Raw genomic sequence first — 12,687 nt, 5'->3', positions numbered from 1 at the left:
CCCTCCTATCTCTAAGGTTATGGACTACCTGCTGTCACCAAGCTGGAGGAAAGGAGCAGATGGTCTAATGTTCAGGGGGCTGCAATGGGACTTCTGTGTCCTTACAGTGTCCAAGTGTGTCCTCTGGTGCTTGGCGCGGTCGCTGGAGTTGCTGAATGCTTTCTGGCAGCCAGGGTGCTGGCAAAGGTACGGCTTTTCACCCGTATGGCTCCTTACGTGAATCTTGAGATTTTCTAGTCTGGAAAAGGCCTTCTTGCAACCCTCAAACTAGAAAAGAGAAAGAAATTATTTGAAAGGAAAGCACACACAGTAAACTGCATCAGCAAAAACCAAACAGAAGGGTAAAAGGGCATGCAGAGACCTCCAGCCTGCTGTGGGTGGGTAGCTCTGCAAGGCCTGGCTTCTCAGTGTGGGTGCTGCTGCAGGGTTCAAACCATTTAGACTGTAAAAATGTACCTATCCTCCCTGCACGTGTCTGAATTAGGAGAGTATGTCCTACATTTTGCAGATGGCACACTGAGACCCAAAGGGACCAGCCAGCTGAGAGTGCAGCACCTGCCTGGGAAACACAGCACCAGCTGAATCTCCTCCCTGTGGCACACACAGAGCAAAATGGTCACTGTGAGGTTCTCAAGATTTCTGCTAGCTATCCCTGTCTCAGCTTTAGTCTTCTTTGGATATTAGCAACTGAGCATACAGAGGTGTCTCTCAGTACCAACCCAACAGCAAAGACATGCAGGGAAATTTCAATCTGCTCTGACTTGCTCATGGTGATGTAAAAAGTGAAATTATTTCTGAAATACATTTTTACCTTTCTGCCATGAGTAAATGTATGCCATACTAAAAATACTGTAAGCCTGTCAAAATAGGATGTAATTCCTGTGGGGAACCAATAACCATGTGGCATAGTACTTCTATACCTAATCAAGTACTGCATCTGTGGAGAAATCTATGTTTATATGAACAGAAAACAAGTGTTTCATCTATCATGTTCTCATAGTATACTGTAACCTAAGGGAAACTAAAAGATCCGTTGTATTTGACACCAGCATTTTTAAATACAGTTAATTTTAATTAGACCTAAATATCTATTAATATCAGAAGCATAAGTTTCTAAAATTGTATCAGTCAGGATCAATTATCTCGTTAGTTTCAGTTGCTGCATATCCCACTATGCAACATCTAAAGCTTCTGATGCATAACAAACTGCTAGTTTGCAGTTCTTGCATGCTTACAAAAATAATAATTGTGTAGTAGACATGTTTCCAAAGCTAACACAAAAATTTCCATCATTTCACTATCTATTAATGTTATTCACTTAAAAAGAAACAGGCCATTTTTCACTGGTGTCAGAATGACACAACTAAATTTTATAATATATTATGCAGTACATGTATGTTTACAAAAGCACAAGTAAGAAAACGGACATAATTCTGGTCATAATTAGCATGCCTTTCTTACAAATCTCTAACATCCTTAAAAAAAAGAGAAAAAAATGAGAAAAAAAGAAATATAAAATTTGTATCACTTAATTTTAAACACAGCTTTTGGATTACTGCAAAAAAGCATTACATGCTCAAAGACTAAAGTGTAAAACAAATTACCTATAAACCAGCAGTATTAAAATTAAGATTAAGAAATTAAAGCTTGATACAGAGGATGAACCACACCTGCTATACCATAATTGCAATTTATCTTTCCTACACATGCACTTCAGAAAATGTCTCAACCCATAGAACTTTTTATTTATATTCCATCCCTTTATCCAAAACAAACCAGTGTTTTTCAGATTATCCAGTTTGGTCACTGAACATTAATTTATGTTTAAAAATTATAAAATGTATGCTTATAAATTTATGCTTATCCTTTATGTTTATGGAGCTTTAGCATGCATACAAAATATTGTTGCATGTGTAAAAATATTTTTACTCTTAAGAATTTTACTCTTTTAGAAAATATTATAGAATAAATAAAAAAAAATACACCAATATATCTTAAAATTGCCTTGATAAAAATATCACTTTTTTTCTAGGAAAAAGTGAAGAGTAGAGACAGCATAAAAACATGGGAGCTAAAAAACTAATATAAGAAATTAATCACAAAAGTGATACAATTATAGAATGATTTGGACTGTAAGGGATCTTAAAGATCATTCAGTTCCAAACTCTGGCCATGAGTAGGTAGACCTGGTAGAACAGATTGCAAAATGCTCCATCCAGCCTTGGCTTGAACACTTCCCAGGGATGAGACAACTTTTCTGGGTTACCTGTGCCAGTGTCTCACCATACTCACAATAATAAATCTCTTCCTGACATCTAATAAAATTGTACTCTTTCAGTTTTGAGCCTTCAAAAAGCAAAATAATTCAAGAGCACCTCTGTTAAAATGAGAAATAAATCTACTGATTACCCTATCTTATACAGACAATTCATTATTTTGTAATAATATCATGAAAGAACAACCATACATTCTAATGACTGTAACTATGATGTACATAAGAATAATTTTAGTATCTCAAGAAGCCATTAATTTTATAGGGTGAAACTCAGACCAATGAACAAGTTGTAGAAACATGACTTAATTTTGTTTATTTTGCAAGTTATTAAACTTTGAATTTTCAAGCATACAAATGAACTTAAACATGTAAATTGTTGTGGGTTGGTTTTATTTAGATAGTTGTTTTATTACTGTTAGATTTGTTCCTTGTACTCCCCCATTTTTCCCCTCACAGTGATGTGTTCCAAGTTGTTTACACCGAGAGTTCCTGCCACCCAGATCCACAGTTACCTGTCAGTCTTCTCACCTCTCCCTGTTTTCTCCTTATTTGGTCCCATCAATCAGGGTTTATCACTCCCTGTCAGGTGTCAATCCTGCAACCACCCTCAGCTTCTTCAAGAAAGTTCTGTATCAATCACCCCACTTTAGCCTTTCTATTTGTCCCAGGACTTTATGTCCACCTCCATTATGTTACCATTGGTTGTTATAATCAAGTCATCCCTCTATCATTTGTCCTCATTGGGCGAGCCAGGTTTCCACCCCTGTCCGCCCACCCCCTATTTAATCTGCTGCCATCCTTTGTTTCATCAGCATTTTGTCACTGCAACCACCCTGAGAGCAGCTTTGTTCCTGCCCCACCTGGGGGAATAAAGGCTCTTTGGGCTTGCAAACAAGTGTCCTTCTCTCGTCTCTTCATCTCCTCTCAGCATGTGAGAGATGCTGTGTAACCCACGCCGCAGCACTCAGCACTACCAGGGTGGCAGACACCGTTCCCCTGGGGTGCCCTCTCCCGTGGCGGCCACCCGGCCTCACACAGGCAGTGCTAGCCGGCTCATTTTGTCTGCTTGAGGTCGTGGCAGGTAGCCGCCGCAGGAAATGTTAGTTTATATGGCTGTAAAATTACCATTAATTTTAAATGGGCAAAAATGTTTAAGTAAGCAGAACTGGGGAATCTTAACATATAAATTTAAGAATTATTATTTCTGAAGACTTCTGCATTGCTGAGTATAAATTGGAAGAAAAGATAGTTCTGCTCTCCACATAAATTACTATCTGGCATATTCCCAAGGCAATATATAGTTCTGTATTGCTGGAAAGGTCATTCTAGCAAAACAGTCTACAAGCCTGTATTACTAAGAAAACCATCTTTATTTAACAATTATTGAATCTTTCTTCTATAAAACTAATTTCTTATACCTTGGAAATCTCTGACACTTAAGATAAAAGGAATGAAAATATACTCTTTTCAACAACACAGAACACTCTCTATCCTGATAAAAAGATTTCAATTGAAGTATCACAGACAAGACAGGATCACTTACAGGGGAAAAAAGTTAGGTAGTTGATATATATTTTTGTTTTGAAATGGAACTCATAGTTTTCTAAGGTACTAACTGTTGTAGTCAGTTAAGTTTATGGCATACCTTTAGCATTCTGAATCTGTTTAACAGATTAAGTCCTAAACATATCCTGATTAAACCAGATTTTTTGCAAGTCTTATGTGAAGTTAATTGTGCAATGTTTTCCTAAACTGCAATACAGAAATCAGTTACTGAGCTTCTATTTTTACTGCTGCATGCAAATTGAAACCATTAAGTAATTCATACAGAAAATTTCCTCTCTGTACTTCCTAAAGTTCTTTTTAAAATACATTTGTGTTTACTTTCTCGTCTTATAAGGATGATTATGAGAAGCAAGAAACAATATATTTACAGTGAAAGGTAAAGCATATCAGCAGAAAGAAAACACAGTTTTATGACTTTAAAACATTTGTGTTCTCACGAGTGCACTCTTCATCCTTGTTTACACAGAGATGATGTTCAGTATACCAGGCAACCCTCTGTAAAATGATAATATAATTTCCTAGGTTATATAAAATAATCTGTGCAACATGAAAAGCCCTGCTGGATGCACCATGCATTTCTGAGCCCTGACTGGAATTCACTATGTAATATATTTAGGCTCTTGAACTATAGAACAGCATGGTAATACCTGTGTGAATACTTCAGTATCAGTAGCAGATAGTTAGTGGCCAAGTGACCAAGAAATTCGCCAGTTTTCTCTGCAAAAGGAACTGTTCTGATTATCTCAGTTGATCACTAGTGTAGCAAGGATTGAAGAACTTGTTCTGGCAGACATCTGTCTGAGCCCTGATCCATTCACTGAAAAATATGTAGCCTTCATATAAAAATGAAACACAGACAGCCTAGCTTCTTCTTAATCCAGTATCTAATATTATCCAGTATTAAATATATTCACATTTTCTTGTCTGAATATGTTTTGCTTCAGCACCCAGGCAGGGTATTTTCTTTTGTCATTTTTCTGCTGTATTAACATTATAAGCAATGTAAAAAGTAACTTTTTTTTATTCTAGGTATTTTCTGTTATCAAGTAATTCAACCTTCTCTTAAACAATTTATACATATCAAAAGTATTTGCTTTCTCACTATACACAGTGTTTTCTCAGACCTCCTTCAAAATTGATTCCAAACCTCCAGAAAATGAAATGAAATTAATTACTTTTAGAAATACTGACACCTGAACAGTATTTGATTTTACAGAAATGTTCAATCCAGTATACAACATAATATTACTCTCCTCAAGTTTGGGCTTGTAATACCTTTTTTCATCTGAACCAGTTATACAGTGATCTGCAAATATTTCTAAGCATCACTGTTTTTGGCAAAGGATCATATTTTCTTTTTTGAGGTATGAAGAATAAGCATTTCCCTTCTCCACTGTCATGTGTGAAAATATTTATGGGCTATTATAATGAATACATTTAATTACATGTTCCTCATCTGATCTCCCTCTAAACTTACTGAGAGAGGGGTTGTTTTCCTTTTTAAATTTGACTTTGCTAAACATTAGTCTGCCTATAACCATTAAATTGCAGCAGCCGGCTTTCTGTGTACAACAGTTAGCTATTGTCCAGACAAAATCTCAGTAACAAACCTAGATACTTCAGAGACAGAATTTATTTTTTCTTGAATAAAACGTGAATACATGTCTCAGGCAAGAAGCAAAGAGACTGAGAAGCCCTCAAAAGGCTCTGGGTATAGGGAAACTACATCCAAATGACCTCAGAAAGTTAGATATTGAGCTTGATGGAAAGGTGAAGAACTCTTCAAATCTCTGCCAATCTGACTTGGGGGAAATCAACCCAACCCTAAGTACACACAGAGGACGTATTAACCAAGTGGTTCAAATGCATGCCCAGAGCTGCAAAATACCAGCTCATTTGACTTAGTAACCTGTTCAATCATGGGGAACCTTTCATGATGTAAAATGAGAAAAAAAACGTGCACCCAGAAACTAAGATACATATCAGAGGGGGGAAATTCCTCACTGATTTTAAAAGGCCAACAAGATAAGAAACTTTACCCTAGCAAAAATATTTTCTATGAAAAACCAAAAGAAAATAATCCACTTCTCTACCTTCCATACCTCTTCTTCATTAAGCACAATGGATGCCAGAGTGGTCCAAGGACAGATGGCATCATAACTGTGGGACTGGGCTTTCCCCATTGCATCCACACAGGTAAGAAAACCAGCAGCCTCACAGATATACAGTTCAAATCAGACCTACCTCTTTTTTTTTTTTTTTTTTTTTTTTTTTTTCAGTCAATGCATGACAAACACACATTAATCTATTCTGCACATGACCACATAGACACATGCTCTAAAAACTTCTCACACAATATGATTTGGTCCCCCTCTGACTACTTCCGCATTTATCTGGGATACAAAATACATGATCAATATTTGAGTGGTAGACTTATCAGTGTTAGGTATTCAGGTAACATGAATCACTCTTTTTTTCACTTATTCCAGGATCATCCTAGCCTTCTTTTAAGTCATAGCATTTTACAGAGGGTTTTGGTTACAGTTGGTCAGATTAAATTTCAATTCAATCTTTTTTCTAGGCATAATTTCTTATATTGTAGTTATAAGCTATATGTCTTCATTTCTGCTTACATTTCTTTGCATTTGGCTGATTTGTTATGTGCCTTTTTAGAAAGCGATAATCCAGCAAAATCAACGAGATCATCTCTGTCAATGGGATATTCTCAGTATCTGTAGCTCTGCTAGTCCCTGTTAAAAGTATAAACTTTGTTTAACTACTTAGGACCAGTATTCTGAGAACAATGAAGTACTCTTCATCTAGTATGTGCCCTTCTAATGAAATTTAATACAAAAAACCTTAAAATAATAGAACTATGGATTTTTTTAGGTTGGAAAAGTCCCTGTAGATTGAGTCCAGCCATTACCCCAGCACTGCCAAGTCCATGACTAAACCATGTCACCAAGCACCACATCTACAAGTCTTATTATCTCCAGGGATGGTGACTCTGCCACTGAGGTGAGCAGTCTCTTCAATACTTGACAAATTTTTCAGTGAAGAATTTTTTGCTAATATCCAATCTAATCCTTCCCTGGCACAGTTTGGAATTTATTTTCTTTCATCCTAACACTTGTTGCTTGGAAGAAGAGAAGGACACCCACCCCAGAGCACTGCACTGACACATGTAATGTATTCATCCATACCCAGTTTGCAACAGCAAATTACTGTCTGAGATTGGCTTGACAAGCTGCTTGACTTGCTCACTTTTGTAATACTCATAAACTGACCATAAGCATGACAAACAAAAGTTTTAAATCTTAAACTTTGAAGGCAGATATCTTAGTAAAAATATAAGCCATCCCTAGATTTTAGGAAATGCTGTCATACATGAATGCATATGTGCAAATGGAAGGAATGATATTCTTAAAACCAAACTAGGAAAAAATAAATCTAGAGTCGCGTATACATAAGATCCCAAAACAAATCTTTGAATTATTCAATAGCCATGCAGCATTTTCTAAGATTCATTAGCCACTAAAAGGCACATTAATTATTTAACAATGTCCATCTGTCAATTAATTTTGAATGCTTTGAAATGCTGACCATGTAGGTTCTTCTGTGCCAGCACCAAGGCAGGTGGTATGACAAAGACAAGGTATCTCTCCACAGCTTTGCATTTATCACAAAAACAGATGTAAAATCTGTTCCTTATATGACTTTCAAAAAAACCCAATGCATTTCAAGCATTAATTAATAGTCTTTTAACTATTTTCCTTCCCCAATGATATTAGCAGGGTGCTGCTCTGCAAAAGAAGCGTTTCCAAAAAAAACCAAGAGAAAGACTTTATATGAAAACCTTTTAAACAGCTTTTTGTACCTCTAGACTCTCCAGCCTGGCAATCTTGTGAATGGCACACAATTAGTGTCACACATCATTCAAGCTTCTGACATCAGATGCTCACTGACAAGGAGGCTGCAGCCACAGCTGAGATTTAAAGGCTCAGGTTAATCTAAAGCAAAGTGAGTGTTGTGCTTTTAACCTCTGAAGTGTTTAAATGGGGGAAAATGTAGCATTCAGAGCAGCACTTCACCTTAGTGCCTGTCTGAACAGAACACATTGTCAATGCAGTATCTGAATGCTTTGGTGAATGCACTAGCTTATATAAGGTCATATATTTTCCTCAAAACCATGCAAAGGCTGGCATTTATTTTTGCTTTTATAGTTAGGCTTATGAAATTATACAATGTCTTGGAATTTATTCCAGTAAATAATGACACATTATGTGTATATGTGTTACACTGATTATAATAGATATTTCTTTGCCCAGTCTTTCAATGACAATTTGGTCCATAGTCGACCATAGTCTGTGGTAGTCTGTTATTTTATAGTTGGTTCTTCTGTAGAAGGTTTTAATATTCCTTGGTATAAATTTGTAATGCTTCATTCTATGTACCCCATTTGGCTTCCCTAATGGTTCAGTCCTGAGTTGTTTACCACAGTTTTCCCCGACAAAATGTATGGCAATCCACATGTCAATCCACCTGTATACCCTCCTTGTTCCCTTGTTTCACCCCTGCCTGTCAAAGACAGCACACTCCTTTGCTTCTGGAGTGTTCCCTGTCTTTCATCCCTTCCTCAAAGCAGAATTGGATTGTAAGGTTTGCTCCCTCCCTGCGTTGGCTTCTATTGGGGAGCCCTTACCCTGCACCCCTCCCCTACTGCCCTCCTATTGGTCAAAGGTTGTGTCCTCCCCGTGTTCCCTCTACCCTATAAAAGTAGCCCCTTCAGGTTCAGATTTGGTTCATTTGCTGTGCCCTCACTTCGATGTTAAACGTTTGGAGATTAAAACAAGTGTCCCTCCCTTATTCCTCTGCCTCAGTTTCCTCGTGCTCTGTGTCTCTGCTGTGCTGCCCACGCTGCAGCAATCACCACCACCCGCAACAGTCTCGGCAGGGACTCGGGGGTGGCCACTCGCGTGTCTGCCCTGCGGCCACAAGCAGGACAGTGAGCTGGCGAACCTCCATCCCATGGCCGCTGAAAGCCAGGCACAATAGTCCACCATTTTTTGTTCCTCTTAAAAAAAAAAGGTTCCCTTCACTTACAATATCCTTACTTCATGTTTTTCTGATAGATTCCTTAAAATTTTATGCAGCATGCATAAATATAAATGTGAACAAAAGATAATTACAGACCATGACAAAATTTAAAGTAATTTGTTATTTCGCTTCGTTGTGCTTCCTACCTTAAGTTAAAAGGCTTATTATACTCAATAGATGTAGAATAAAGTTCACGTGATTAGTCAGATGTTAGATTTATGGGACTAGTGAGTGCATACAGCTATAAGGCTCACATTTTAAGAGCTTCTGACTAAGCAGCACATAATGCTTTTTTTTTTTGTGTGTAGGGATTGAACAAGGTTAATAGACTATATCCTAATCTGACTTCAGTTTTCCAATGCATCCATCTCTTTAGGTATTTTTAAGAAGAGACACATGCTGCTATACAGGCAATGAAATCAATGGGAAAAAGGCTATATCAGTACAGATAAAAAATCCACACATTGGTTCACGTGGGAAAATTAATCATGCTACTCTTTCAGACAGATGCATTTGAGAGGCTAGTTTCTTGATTCCCTTTGAATAATTCTCACTTTTTTGGTCACACTGCACACACTGACTATTTTTGTATAAAGACAGATTACTTGAGTGTCTCAATAAAATTTACTTTAATCTCCTTTCCAGGGAGATTGGTTTTCTGATGTCAGTTCTGTTAGGACAGTGGACAAAGGATGGCATCAAATTGCAGTGCAAGAAGAAGAGGTATGTGAGTAAGTAACTGTCCCTGCCTACCGCGCTATTTCATTGTGAAAACTTGCTTTACAGATGGCTTTTTTATTCTTGTATTTTTGATAAATGCAGCATGTTCTTTTTTTCCTTTTCATATCAGATTTCCAGAGGTCTTCATACTTTTCATGTTCTAAAGATCTGAGGCACAATGTAACCTTATTTTCTAGGTAACACTGTCCCTAAGGACACAAATATCTCAGTTGAAATTAAGCACAGTTAAGCAATGTTATTTATCCCTGAAATAATGGTGTCAAGAGATTCATTCACCATGGTAATGTCTCTTGTTTTCATCAGTCTTAGTAAGCATGGGCATTTCAGCCTTTGAAGCTATTTCTGTTGCTGTAGAGAAGGTAAATATTTTGACAAGTCTCTTCAAAAGGAACTATTACTGAATACAACAGCTGCTACTGATTCAAAAACCATGTGGTACAGAAACTATTAAAGAAAAAATGAACATTTTAGGAAGTCTTTCTCTATTTCCTTTTAGAAGAGTGTGCTTGCTTTTTTTTTTTTTTTTTTTTTTTTTTTTTTTTTTTTTTCTTCTGGTTTTACTTCTTTCTTTCTCTTCCTCTTTGGCTTTTCTATGAGGTGTCTTTGAGTCTCAAGTAATTGAAGCTGTCACCTGTAATCATGCATCTTTCTCTACTAAAAGTTGTTCACTACTAAGGCAGCTACTATTATCGTTAAGACCCAGAGAAGTCCGATGCATTTGAATAATTTTTCCTTCTTGTAGACATGCAAGAACTAAACAACCTTTTGTCAACTAAAAAACCAGCTATTTCCTTACAGGTATTAAAAAAATATATGCAGGAATACCATCTTCAAGAAAAAAAAAAAAAAAAAAGCAAACATGTAGCTACCTCTCACTTCTGTTCTCTACAGGAATTGAGATCATAGGCTTTCAAATATGGAGATGAGGTAGTGTAAATCACATTCTCACTGAGCAGATTGTGTTGGTTTAGAATTTGTTCTTTGTGAATTTCACAAAGGACTAAAATGTGATCTCTATTACACTAGGGGAAAAAGGAATAAACAACCAGGAAAGCTCTGAAACCAGGAAGTTGAAATGGGAAAGAAACTGTTTTGAGGATTCTTCCTCACCATACTCCATGTCAAGATTATCATTCATGATTCATTCTGTTTTCTATAAGTAATAACATCATACAGATATCTATTTCTATCATAGAAATAAGGGTATTCCATTCTACCCTGTCCTATCCTATCCTATTTATAAACGTGCATATTGGGACTGAAAAACTGAAACAAACATGCATTCTGTTCTACAAACATTAACAAAGTATTTTTTCCTACAGTTATTTGAAAATAGTAACACTCGATTGCCACTTTTCACAGATACAAGGATATTATAGACAGAAAAGCACTAAGACAGTTCTCAGTAAGCTCTCACTTGTGGTGCATAGCTCACAGTTGATACTGTAAAACTTTCAGCATGGTGTTCTACAAATCTGGGTATGCGGTTCTTCTTATTCCCAGCAAATGTACATAAGGCCAGCTGCTATCTGGCACAGGGTCTCTTGGTAAACTCTATTTTTTATTTAAATAGTCAAACCTTAATTTTCTTAGTTTGGGTTGTTTGTTTGTTTGTTTGTTTTTTAATTAAAAAAGCCATTAGATCACTGTCAAGAGCACAATGGGCAGTAAGAGATCCATTTGATAGCTCCCAAGTGCAGCATTTGCACTCAAATGCAAACATGGCAAAGATACAATAGAAAATATGCCAGGATACAGTGGAACGTCTCTACAAATGCTAACTTCATGTCCAAAGAAATTATGTACTTTTGTTATCCTGGGAAAAAAACAACTTGATAGGCTCCACTTTTGACAAACTGACACTGATATAACTTAAAGGGCCTGGTTAAAGTGGTTTTATTAAAGCAAAAGCATAAGGCATAATTTAATGTGTTACTTGTTTACATTAAGCAGTGTTCAGCTTGAAGTGTATGAGACAAAAAGCAGAATGTATAGAGGAAAAGGCATCATTAGTAGAAGGAAACTTGCTTGGCCAAACCTGGGCTTGAATTCAGAAGTTCAAATTTCACTCAAAAAATGCACCAAACAATTTATTAAAAAGGCAATTCTCTTAATTTTACTATAGTATTTATATACATGCTGCACTATTTTCGTCTGCCAAATTGGCTCAGTCATATGTAACCTCCAACATAAACAAAATTTTTACACATATAAGTAGACTACTTTGTCGTGAAAGTAACAGGATTAAACTGTGCCAGTATGTAATGGTTTGAGAAGTACCTTTCTCAAAGTATGCTCTTTCATAAGGATACACAGGAAGCACACTGTTTGATTTCAAGGACCAAAAAGTCTGATATTCTCCGTTACACAACAAAATCTCATCAGGGGACAGAATTTTTTTGAAATTTCATATGTCAAAATTTATCTGACTCTTTTCCATCAATAAGATAGTGCTTCTAGAATGTTTCCTATGGAATTAATAAGTTCAAACTATTCAATTCAGGGTGTAGTCATGGTCCACTCAGTTCATAAAGGGGAAAGGACTGTTTTTGTTACACTCTGGTAGAACCTCTGCCAGTAATTATGATTTATAACAAGTGTGCCATGGTGACCAAAACTTTATAGGTATTATTTCAAAATTTTATTTCTCGTACTGCTTTTTAGTAGTTTTTCTTCCCTTAAAATATAACGTGCATCTTTATAGCTATGGCCATCTAGTATACTTGTATACATATCTATGCTAGTATGTATACTAGTATATATACAAGTATACAGTATGTATATTAGTATACTTGTATACATAGCTATAAGAATTACTTGGCTATCCTTTACTTATACTACTAATTTCAAATTTCCATCCTTAAGAAAGACAGACATGACACATACTGATTTCTTCTACCTCTGTTTCATAATACTTACTCTCTGCCATGATAATGCCATCTCACTGATATTTATGACAAGTTTTAATCCTGATAATCCTACCTAAGAAGCAAACGAGTATATTACTT

At 36.4% G+C, this 12,687-nt stretch overlaps 1 protein-coding gene across 1 annotated transcript in view; it reads right to left on the bottom strand.

Annotated features, from left to right (window-relative positions):
• The window catches only part of GLIS3 (GLIS family zinc finger 3), a 113,846-nt gene that overhangs the window by 35,773 nt on the left and 65,386 nt on the right, over positions 1-12,687 (bottom strand). The window contains exon 4 of the mRNA XM_054003154.1: positions 106-267. Coding sequence (XP_053859129.1) covers positions 106-267 — 162 coding nt within the window. The remainder of the gene's footprint in view (positions 1-105; positions 268-12,687) is intronic.

This window comes from Vidua macroura, chromosome Z (assembly GCF_024509145.1).
Source record: "Vidua macroura isolate BioBank_ID:100142 chromosome Z, ASM2450914v1, whole genome shotgun sequence".
Lineage (NCBI taxonomy): Eukaryota > Metazoa > Chordata > Aves > Passeriformes > Viduidae > Vidua > Vidua macroura.
This window is presented reverse-complemented; position numbering and strand designations above follow the sequence as displayed.